Here is a 12,072-nt window from a genome sequence, read left to right as displayed (position 1 = left end):
GAGTCCCAGAACTTTTTGGAGTTAGAGCTACAGGATGCAAATTTCTGCTTGAAAAAGCAGATTTAGGGTTATACCTGGTGGGTTCCTTGATGATTTGTGTGACATTGAGGGCATCTAGCTTAGATTGTAGGACTGCCGGGGTGTTAAGCATATCCCAGTTTAGGTCACCTAACAGAACAAACTCTGAAGCTAGATGGGGGGCGATCAATTCACAAATGGTGTCCAGGGCACAGCTGGGAGCCGAGAGGGGTCGGTAGCAGACGGCAACAGTGATGTCACTGCGACAACTGTCAATAGACCTACACTACTGTTCACTAGTTTTAGAACACCTCATTCAATGTCTTTTCTTTATTTTTGATATTTTCTACATGGTAGAATAATAGTGAAGACATCAAAACTATGAAATGACAGATATGGAATCATGTAGTAACCAAAAAAGTGTTAAACCAAATCAAAATATATTTTAAATTTGAGATTGTTCAAATAGCCACCTTGATGACAGCTTTGCACACTCTTGGCAGTGTCTCAACCAGCTTCACCTGGAATGCTTTTCCAACAGTCTTGAAGGACTTCCCACATATGCTGAGCACTTGTTGGCTGCTTTTCCTTCACTCTGCGGTCCGACTCATCCCAAGCCATCTAAATTTGGTTGAGGTCGGGGGATTGTGGAGGTCATCTGATGCAGCACTCCATCACCCTCCTTCTGGGTAAAATAGCCCTTACACAGCCTGGAGGTGTGTTGGGTCATTGTCCTGTTGAAAAACAAATGATAGTTCCACTAAGCCCAAACCAGATGGGATGGTGTAGCGCTGCATAATGCTGTGTTAGCCATGCTGGTTAAATGTGCCTTGAATTCTAAATAAATCACAGACAGTGTCACCAGCAAAGCACCCCCACACCATAACACCTCCTCCTCCATGCTTTACTGTGGGAAATACACATGTGGAGATCATCCATTCATACACACCGCGTCTCACAAAGACACGGCGGTTGGAACCAAAAATCTCAAAATTCCACCGGTCTAATGTCCATTGCTTGTGTTTCTTGGCCCAAGCAAGTCTCTTCTTCTAATTGGTGTCCTTTAATAGTGGTTTCTTTGCAGCAATTCGACCACACATTCTCCTGTGAACAGTTGATGTTGAGATGTGTCTATTACTTTAACTATGTGAAGCATTTATTTGGGCTGCAATTTCTGAGGCTGGTAACTCTAAAGAACTTATCCTCTGCAGCTGTGGTAACTCTGGGTCTTGCATTCCTGTGGTGGTCCTCATGAGAACCGGTTTCATCATAGCGCTTGGTTTTTGTGACAGGACTTGAGGAAACATTCAAAGTTCTTGAAATTTTCCAGATTGACTGACCTTCATGTCTTAAAGTAATGATGAACTGTCGTTTCTCTTTGCTTATTTGAGCTGTTCTTGCCATAATATGGACTTGGTCTTTTACCATATCTTCTGTTTACCCCCCTACCTTGTCACAACACAACTGATAGGCTCAAAAAGTAAATAAATTCCATAAACAAAATTTTAACCTCTCTGAACCACCCATCCCGGATCCGGGATAATTGTCATCAGCAACGCTGAATAGCATAGCGCCACAGTCAAATAATATTACTAGAAAATATTCATATAATCACAAGTGCAATATTGCAAAACACAGCTTAGCCTTTTGTTAATCCACCTGTCGTCCCAGATTTTGAAATTATGCTTTACAGCGAAATCAATACAAGCGTTTGTGTAAGTTTATCGATCGCTCGACAAAACAATAAGTACACTTGGCATCAGGTAACTTGGTCACGAAAATCAGAAAAGACATCAAATTAATCGTTTACCTTTGATGATCTTCGGATGTTTTCACTCACAAGACTCCCAGTTAGACAACAAATGTTCCTTTTGTTCCATAAAGATATTTTTTATATCCAAATACCTCCGTTAGTTTGGTGCGTTATGCCCAGGAATCCACCGGTGAGAGCGGTCACGACAACGCAGACAAAATTCCAAATTATATCCATAATGTCCACAGAAACATAAGGTCCTTTGCTGTTGTTCTGGGATTGATTTGCACTTTTCGCACCAGAGTACGTTCATCTCTAGGAGCCAGAACGCGTCTCTTTCCTGAGTGGTATGACGGCTGAGTGGTCCCATGGTGTTTATACTTGCGTACTATTGTTTGTACAGATGAACGTGGTACCTTCAGGCGCATGGAAATTGCTCCCAAGGATGAACCAGACTTGTGGAGGTCTACTATTTTTTTTTCTGAGGTCTTGGCTGATATCTTTTGATTTTCCCATGATGTCAAGCAAAGAGGTACTGAGTTTGAAGGTAGGCCTTGAAATACATCCACAGGTGCACCTCCAATTAACTCAAACGATGCCAATTAGCCAATCAGAAGCTTCTAAAGCCATGGCATCATTTTCTGTAATTTTCCAAGCTGTTTAAAGGCACAGTCAACTCAATGTATGTAAACTTCTGACCCACTGGAATTGTGATACAGTGAGTTCTAAGTTAAATAATCTGTCTGTAAACAATTGCTGGAAAAATTACGAGTGACATGCACAGAGTAGATGTTCTAACCAACTTGCCAAAAGTATAGTTTGTTAACAAGACATTTGTGGAGCGGTTGAAAAACAAGTTTTAATGACTCCAACCTAAGTGTATGTAAACTTCCGACTTCAACTGTATGTAAAAAGTACTGTGTCTGTATCATAACAACACATTTTTGTTTGCAGGGCATCACCTGTGAAATCTCATATGAAAATTTGAATCCACATGTGAAAGGTTATGTGAAAATCCATGTGAAATATCACATGTAAAGTGTTCGAAAACACATGGTTTAACATGATTTCACAAGTGCAAATCATGGAAATGAAATCATGTGATTTTCCATGTGAAATCGTGTTTTTTCCTTAAGGGTACTGATGAGAGGATATAGGGGAGGAGACTGACTGTTAAACCATTCAGTAAGGTTGTAATTGCATGCTTAGAAAAAAAGCGTCTTGCTTCATTTAACTGTTCAGGTCATGTTCGGGCTTATATTGAATAATGTTGAATAATGAGATTTATTTCTATTTTTGAATATATCCATACATTGTTTTTTGTAATTTGACCCCCTTTTTCTCCCCAATTTCGTGATGTCCAATTGTGATCTTGTCTCATCACTGCCACTTCCCAACGGGCTCGGTAGAGGGGAATGCCGCGCTTCTTAACACCCGCTCGCTTAACCCGGAAGCCAGCTGCACCAATGTGTCGGAGGAAACACCGTTCAACTGACAACTAAAGTCAGCTTGCAGGCGCCTGGCCTGCCACAAGGAGTCGCTTGAGCACGATGAGCCAAGTAAAGCCCCACAGGCAAACCCTCCCCTAACCCGGACAACACTGGGCTAATTGTGCGCCGCCCTATGGGACTCATGGTCGGTTGTGACACAGTCTGGGTTCAAACCCCAGGCTGTAGTGACACCGCAACACTGCAATGCAGTGCCTTAGACCGCTGCGCCACTTGGGAGGTGAATAATGAGTCTCTGCTCTGTCTGTCTCCATCTCACCCCCTGTTATTACTCCATCATCCTTATACTGTAGAAACTCAATAACTCTGCTGAAAGAACCCGTGTCTAAATCCCAAATAGCACCCCTTTCCCAATGTAGTGTATGGTCAAAAGTAGTACACTATATAGGGAATAGGGTGCCATTTGGGATGCAGAACACACGCCTTCCCAGTGATTGACTCAGTATTGAAACACCCTCACAAAGCAGACCACGGGAACTGACATTACACACAGACAGCTCAGGTCCTCTTTGAAACAACTTTCACTCTCTGTTTCACCCTCCTCCCCTATCTCTCCTCTCCTTTATTCCGGTTGTCTTGACGACAGTGACAGACTATTCGTCTCTAGGATTCTTGTTTTGTGGTTTTGTCACAGACCCTCCTTTAATGCCTAGCCCAGTTCTCTCTAATTATCTCTCTCTCACTGTTTCTCTCTCTTACCCCTATGATGGGGCCACACCACCTAAACTATGGAGCTTAATTTCTACTGCAAACAATCACTCAAAGACTGGAAGACTGAGAAAGAGAGGGGGGAAAAGAGAGTGTGACAGACATATGGAGAGATCATTAATTGAGCTCAGATGTTGCAGCAAATCAAATCAAATCAGGCTTTATTAATTTCAGAAATGGAACGCAACAACGCAATGTGCTTCAAAGGAAAATAACTAATAAAATCAATGAAAATAAAAACATAACTATTTACTACACAAACATAAGCGGATAAAAAAAAACTAAAGAATAACAAAAACTGAAAGACTAAAAATTACCCTAAGGAAAAGCAAAGCTAAAAAGGTGTGTTTTAAGATCACAGTTTGGGCCCCCCTCAGGTTCTCTGGCAGGCTATTCCAGAGGCTGGGGGCATAATAACTAAAGGCTGCCTCTCCATGTCTCTTGGTCTTTGTCTTTGGGATAGTTAAAAGGCCAGTTCCAGAGGACCTGAGGGACATACTGGGTAAATAACTTAAAAGCATGTCTGACGTATTGGGGTGCACAATCATGGATTGATTTAAAAAACAATAGAAGAATCTTAAAATGATTTCTAAAACTCACAGGCAGCCAGTGCAGAGACCTTAAAACCGGTGTAAGGTGTGCTCTCCTGTAGACGTTTGAAAAAGACAGATTTGGGGAAATTCCATTACCAATCCATGTTACTTCATCTATAATCTATCTATTAAAAGGCATTCATGCATTACTTTGGAGAGCGCAGGTTGTTTTTATTTTTCATCCATTTATATCTTCTGACAACTGACCCAAAGTAGATCACAGTAGATCAAAACTAAATACAGTCTGATACATGACTACTAAGTGTGTATGGGTTGGCCCTTATCTAATCAACAGGTGTATTATTCATAAGACAATGACAAACCATTAACACTTCAAAAGAGGAGGGAGTTTCTGTCCCCATATCAAGCCACAATACATCACTGTCTATTAGTTTCACCAAGAACAGACTAGATTACGGCCCTCTTTTTAAAGGGTGCCATTCATAGGCAAAGATAATATACATACTGAAACAGAGATGGTTATTAACAAGATGAAGAGAGAGAGAGACAGAGAGAGACAGAGAGAGAAAGAGAGAGAGACAGAAATAGAGAGAGAGAGAGAGAGAGAGACAGAGACAGAGACAGAGAGAGACAAGAAACCCCCTGTTCTGGGATAGAGAGAGACAAGAGTCTCCACTTCCAAACCCCCAGTTAGCTAGTGCTTCTGGGATAGAGAGAGACAAGAGTCTCCTCTTCCAAACTCCCAGTTAGCTAGTGCTTCTGGGATAGAGAGACATGATTCTCCTCTTCCAAACCCCCAGTTAGCTAGTGCTTCTGGGATAGAGAGAGACAAGAGTCTCCTCTTCCAAACCCCCAGTTAGCTAGTGCTTCTGGGATAGAGAGAGACAAGAGTCTCCTCTTCCAAACCCCCAGTTAGCTAGTGCTTCTGGGATAGAGAGACATGATTCTCCTCTTCCAAACCCCCAGTTAGCTAGTGCTTCTGGGATAGAGAGATACATGCTTCTCCTTTTCCAAACCCCCAGTTAGCTAGTGCTTCTGGGATAGAGAGAAACAAGAGTCTCCTCTTCCAAACCCCCAGTTAGCTAGTGCTTCTGAGATAGAGAGAAACAAGAGTCTCCTCTTCCAAACCCCCAGTTAGCTAGTGCTTCTGAGATAGAGAGAGACAAGAGTCTCCTCTTCCAAACCCCCAGTTTGCTAGTGCTTCTGGGATAGAGAGAGACATGCTTCTCCTTTTCCAAACCCCCTGTTAGCTAGTGCTTCTGGGATAGAGAGAGACAAGAGTCTCCACTTCCAAACCCCCAGTTAGCTAGTGCTTCTGAGATAGAGAGAGACATGATTCTCCTCTTCTAAACCCCCAGTTAGCTAGTGCTTCTGGGATAGAGAGAGACAAGAGTCTCCTCTTCCAAACCCCCAGTTAGCTAGTTCTTCTGGGATAGAGAGACATGATTCTCCTCTTCCAAACCCCCAGTTAGCTAGTGCTTCTGGGATAGAGAGACATGATTCTCCTCTTCCAAACCCCCAGTTAGCTAGTGCTTCTGGGATAGAGAGACATGATTATCCTCTTCCAAACCCCCAGTTAGCTAGTGCTTCTGGGATAGAGAGAGACATGATTCTCCTCTTTCAAACCCCCAGTTAGCTAGTGCTTCTGGGATAGAGAGACATGATTCTCCTCTTCCAAACCCCCAGTTAGCTAGTGCTTCTGGGATAGAGAGAGACAAAATTATCCTCTTCCAAACCCCCAGTTAGCTAGTGCTTCTGGGATAGAGAGAGACATGATTCTCCTCTTCCAAACCCCCAGTTAGCTAGTGCTTCTGGGATAGAGAGAGACATGATTCTCCTCTTCCAAACCCCCAGTTAGCTAGTGCTTCTGGGATAGAGAGAGACATGATTCTCCTCTTCCAAACCCCCAGTTAGCTAGTGCTTCTGGGATAGAGAGAGACATGATTCTCCTCTTCCAAACCCCCAGTTAGCTAGTGCTTCTGGGATAGAGAGACATGATTCTCCTCTTCCAAACCCCCAGTTAGCTAGTGCTTCTGGGATAGAGAGACATGATTATCCTCTTCCAATCCCCCAGTTAGCTAGTGCTTCTGGGATAGAGAGAGACATGATTCTCCTCTTCCAAACCCCCAGTTAGCTAGTGCTTCTGGGATAGAGAGAGACATGATTCTCCTCTTCCAAACCCCCAGTTAGCTAGTGCTTCTGGGATAGAGAGACATGATTCTCCTCTTCCAAACCCCCAGTTAGCTAGTGCTTCTGGGATAGAGAGACATGATTATCCTCTTCCAATCCCCCAGTTAGCTAGTGCTTCTAGGATTTCAGTCAGAATAATAATAGAATGTGTGTTGCATGTTAAATAGAAACCCAGCTCACACACTGACACTCATCAACGTCAGACCGATGAAACCAGTCAATAAAGCAGGAGTGAAAGAGGAGTTATTGAGCAGAGCCAGAGCGGGATTCACAGTGGGTTTCATCAACAGACAGCATCTCCCATCTCTCACCTTGTCCTATTGATTTAATAAAGAAGTCTATGGTTAGGAAGACTATTACTCTGTATCCTCTGATTACTGTTAGTGGCTAAATATGCTACCAGACACCACTCCAAGTCTACTCTATTTAAGGCAACATTTGTTAATGTATAAACTCTTCACCCGTTCCCAGTCCCACTACACCTTGTGAAGCCTGTCAGTAAGTGTATACTACCAACCAACTCCAGGCCAACTACCAGCTCCTAGGTGCACACTTCATACTCCAGAGTCGGCTGTACCCATAGCCAGTCAACACTTGAGAGCACAATACTCACACAAGAGTATACAGTGCTCCCACTCCCCACATTCACTAAAACACACTGTCCATTCTAATGTGATGAGAGGCATTTGATCCTCGATGAGCCTTCAGTGTTGCTTTATGCGTGAAGGGGCACGACAGTGACGGCACTCCACTTGACATGAACACAAAGACTCTGCCCGCAGCTATAGGTGTGGTGGTACTGTGCATGTGTAGTGTTCATTTCCCTTCCATCTGTGCACTTTTATGTACAGTTTTTCCTCCTTGCGGTGTGTGGCAAGATCAAGGAGCCAGCTGGGCCTATGACTTTCCCTGGGTTTACTGTCAATACAAACTTCATAAACTTCTTTCTTTGATATCCTCTTTGGCAGGATTCTCCAATAGACGCGGACCAAATTCGGGCAATTTTATTTGCCCACCCAATTTTTTTAAACAATTTTGGGACATAAAAGACTGTAAAAATCACCAGGAATTTAGGAATATATATTCCCACTCGTAAATAAAGAGGAATATGTGATCGTATCCCAATGTAATCAAGGTTTGAAATGATTCTGCTTTTGTGAAAATACTATACAGTATCTGTTTATAACTATGTTCTGGGCCCCCGACCATCCACTCAAGAAAAACAATCGGTCCGCGGCTGAATGTAATTGGGAACTCCTGTTCTGTGGATTACTGCTCCATGTGTGTAACTCATTACTTTACAAGGAAGTCCATAGAAGGGTTCGGCATTGTTTGTGAAAACAAAGCATGACAACCATGGCAACCAAGAGCAAAAATGGTCTGTCTGGTTTTTATAGAGACACATAGAGAAAAAGGTGGTTTTGGATGAGGGTAAAGTCATGTGACCGTCTGTTAAAGTGCTCTCTATAGCCGTCTGAGAAACTCAAGGAACCCATGCACATGCTCACACCATCAGAAAAATTAACTGGACACAGAGTCACTTCTCAGCTGATCGTGTTGTTCCAAAATAAAAAAAAGACACCCCGTTTCAAAATTGAGAAAATTCTAAAAGTGGGACAAGGGCCTTTTCTGACTAGCATACCCAAGGTGCATTGAGTGTACAGTCTGATCACTGAGACCTCGGTGAAATTAGATTACATCTGGTTCGAGTCTCACCTCGTTCTCCTTGGTTAATTAAGATCTGGTTCTAGTCTCACCTCGCTCTCCTTGATTAATTAAGATCTGGTTCTAGTCTCACCTCATTCTCCTTGATTAATTAAGGTCAGGTTCTAGTCTCACCTCATCCTCCTTGATTCATTAAGATCTGGTTTTAGTCTCACCTCGTTCTCCTTGATGAATTAAGATCTGGTTCTAGTCTCACCTCGTTCTCCTTGATGAATTAAGATCTGGTTCTAGTCTCACCTCGTTCTCCTTGATTCATTAAGATCTGGTTCTAGTCTCACCCCATTCTCCTTGATTAAGATCAGGTTCTAGTCTCACCTCGTTCTCCTTGATTAATTAAGATCTGGTTCTACTCTCACCCCATTCTCCTTGATTAAGATCAGGTTCTAGTCTCACCTCGTTGTCCTTGATTAATTAACATCTGGTTCTACTCTCACCCCATTCTCCTTGATTAAGATCAGGTTCTAGTCTCACCTCGTTGTCCTTGATTAATTAGATCTGGTTCTCCTTGATTATTTGAAATCAGGTTCTAGTCTCACCTCGTTCTCCTTCTTCTCGTACTTGGTGGCTTGTTTTCCCTGGCTCTTTTTCCGCAGCTTCTTCAGGTCCGTCTGAGAGCGCTCCAGAGAGTCCTGCTTCATTTTGTGCTCTGACTGGTACCGCTTGAATGTTGCCTGGATGAGAGATACAGAGGATAAGATGGAGCGATGGAGAAGACTTTGACAATGCAAGGAGAGGGGAAATTGAGGAGAGGTTATTGAGAAAGGATAGAGGATATTGAGGAGGGGGCAGGGGATATTGAGGAGGGGATAGGGGATAATGAGGAGGGGATAGAGGATATTGAGGAGGGGACAGGGGATATTGAGGAGGGGATAGAGGATATTGATGAGGGGATAGGGGATATTGAGGAGGGGATAGGGGATAATGAGGAGGGGATAGAGGATATTGAGGAGGGGACAGGGGATATTGAGGAGGGGATAAGGGATATTGAGGAGGGGATAGAGGATATTGATGAGGGGATAGAGGATATTGATGAGGGGATAGGGGATATTGAGGAGGGGATAGGGGATAATGAGGAGGTGATAGAGGATATTGATGAGGGGATAGGGGATATTGAGGAGGTGATAGAGGATATTGAGGAGGTGATAGAGGATATGGGATATTGAGGAGGGGATAGAGGAGATTGGTGATATTGAGGAGGGGATAGAGGATATTGGTGATATTGAGGAGGGGACAGGGGATATTGAGGAGGGGATAGAGGATATTGGTGATATTGAGGAGGGGATAGAGGATATTGGTGATATTGAGGAGGGGACAGGGGATATTGAGGAGGGGATAGAGGATATTGAGGAGGGGATAGGGGATATTGAGGAGGGGATAGGGGATATTGAGGAGGTGATAGAGGATAGGGGATATTGAGGAGGGGATAGAGGATATTGGTGATATTGAGGAGGGGATAGAGGATATTGGTGATATTGAGGAGGGGACAGGGGATATTGAGGAGGGGATAGAGGATATTGAGGAGGGGATAGGGGATATTGAGGAGGGGATAGGGGATATTGAGGAGGTGATAGAGGATAGGGGATATTGAGGAGGGGATAGAGGATATTGGTGATATTGAGGAGGGGATAGAGGATATTGAAGGGATAGGGTGATATTGAGGAGGGGATAGAGGATATGGGTGATATTGAGGAGGGGATAGAGGATATTGAAGGGACAGGGGATATTGAGGAGGGGATATGAGTCTATGTTTTTGTTTTCTACCCCTTTTTATCCCCAATTGGTAGTTAAAGTCTTGTCCCATTGCTGCAACTCCCGTACATCCTCCCGAAACACAACCCTGCCAAGCTGCACTTGACTCAATGCACTCTTAACCCGGAAGCCAACTGCACCAATGTGTTGGAGGAAACACTGTACACCTGGAAACCGTGTCAGCGTGCATGCGCCCGGCCCGCCACAGGAGTTGCTAGAGCGCGATGGGACAAGGACATCCCGGTCGGCCAAACCGTCCCCTAACCCGGAGGACGCTGGGCCAATTGTGCATCGCCTCATAGGTCTCCCTGCGACACAGCCCGGTATTGAACCAGGATCTATAGTAACGCAGTTAGCACTGCGATGCAGTGCCTTAGACCGCTGCGCCACTCAGGAGGCACTGGAGACCATGTTTAAGTGTGTACTCACATACCTGTACACGTAGACATACAGACACCTACACAAACACACGCATGCACTCACACACTACTTGCTATTACATTGTCTCTTGCCAAGGTCCTACAATGGTCAAGGTACTTACAGTCATATATTTGACATCCATCTCTGTTTTCCTCTCCAGCTCAGAAATGATTTCTTTGTGGAACTGCTTGAACTGAAAAGAAAAGAAAGAATGTAGTTCAAGTCAATGTATAAACGGATGACAATAATAATCATGGAAAGATGGTGACATCAGGATAACAGTTGTGAGGCTGAGCCAGAGGAATGTAGCTGTGATAATGTCTTTCTCAGTAAGGGGAATTCCAACAACAGGTCTGTCTTTTGTTTTTTAAACATTGACTCCTTTCTCCTTCTTTCCCTCTTACAGAAACACTACATGACCAAATGTATGTGGACACCTGCTTGTCTGACATCTCATTCCAAAATCATGGTCATTAATATGGAGTTGGTCCCCCTTTGTTGCTATAACAGCATCCACTCTTCTGGGAAGGCTTTCCACTAGATGTAGGAACATTGCTGCGGAGACTTGCTCCATTCAGCCGCAAGGGCATTAGTGAGGTCGGACACTGATGTTGGGCGATTAGGCATGCAGTTGGTGAGCCAGGTCTCTGTGCAGGCCAGTCACTCAACAAACCATATCTGTATGGCATTGTCATGCTGAAACAGGAAAGGGCCTTCCCCAAACTGTTGCCACAAAGTTAGAAACACAGAATCGTCTAGAATATCATTGTATGCTGTAGCGTTAACATTTCCCTTCACTGGAACTAAGGAGCCTTCCCCAAACCATGAAAAACCCCAGACCATTATTCCTCCTCCATCAAACTTTACAGTTGGCACTAGAGGTCGACCGATTATGATTTTTCAACGCCGATACCGATACCTATTATTAGAGGACCAAAAAAGCCAATAGCGATTAATCGGACGATTTATTTACTTATTTGTAATAATGACAATGACAACAATACTGAATGAACACTTATTTTAACTTACTATAATACATCAATAAAATCAATTTAGCCTCAAGTAAATAATGAAACATGTTCAATTTGGTTTAAATAATGCAAAAACAAAGTGTTGGAGAAGAAAGTAAAAGTGCAATATGTGCTATGTAAGAAAACGTTTCAGTTCCTTGCTCAGAACATGAGAACATATGAAAGCTGGTGGTTCCTTTTAACATGAGTCTTCAATATTCACAGGTAAGAAGTTTTAGGTTGTAGTTATTATAGGAATTACAGGACTATTTCCCTCTATACCATTTGTATTTCATTAACCTTTGACTATTGGATGTTCTTATAGACACTTTAGTATTACCAGTGTAACAGTATAGCTTCCATCCCTCTCCTCGCTCCTCCCTGGGCTCGTATCAGGAACACAACGACAACAGCCACCCTCGAAGCAGCATTACCCA

At 43.4% G+C, this 12,072-nt stretch overlaps 1 protein-coding gene across 1 annotated transcript in view; it reads right to left on the bottom strand.

The window, feature by feature from the left end:
* Positions 1–12,072, bottom strand: part of LOC139381438 (BAR/IMD domain-containing adapter protein 2-like 1) — a 55,617-nt gene that overhangs the window by 24,235 nt on the left and 19,310 nt on the right. Inside the window, exons 5-6 of the mRNA XM_071124955.1 lie at positions 10,747–10,818; positions 8,993–9,127 (exon numbers count right to left, since the gene is read on the bottom strand). Coding sequence (XP_070981056.1) covers positions 8,993–9,127; positions 10,747–10,818 — 207 coding nt within the window. The remainder of the gene's footprint in view (positions 1–8,992; positions 9,128–10,746; positions 10,819–12,072) is intronic.

The sequence above is a fragment of the Oncorhynchus clarkii genome, chromosome 23, assembly GCF_045791955.1.
Source record: "Oncorhynchus clarkii lewisi isolate Uvic-CL-2024 chromosome 23, UVic_Ocla_1.0, whole genome shotgun sequence".
In the NCBI taxonomy this organism is placed as follows: Eukaryota; Metazoa; Chordata; class Actinopteri; order Salmoniformes; family Salmonidae; genus Oncorhynchus; species Oncorhynchus clarkii.
This window is presented reverse-complemented; position numbering and strand designations above follow the sequence as displayed.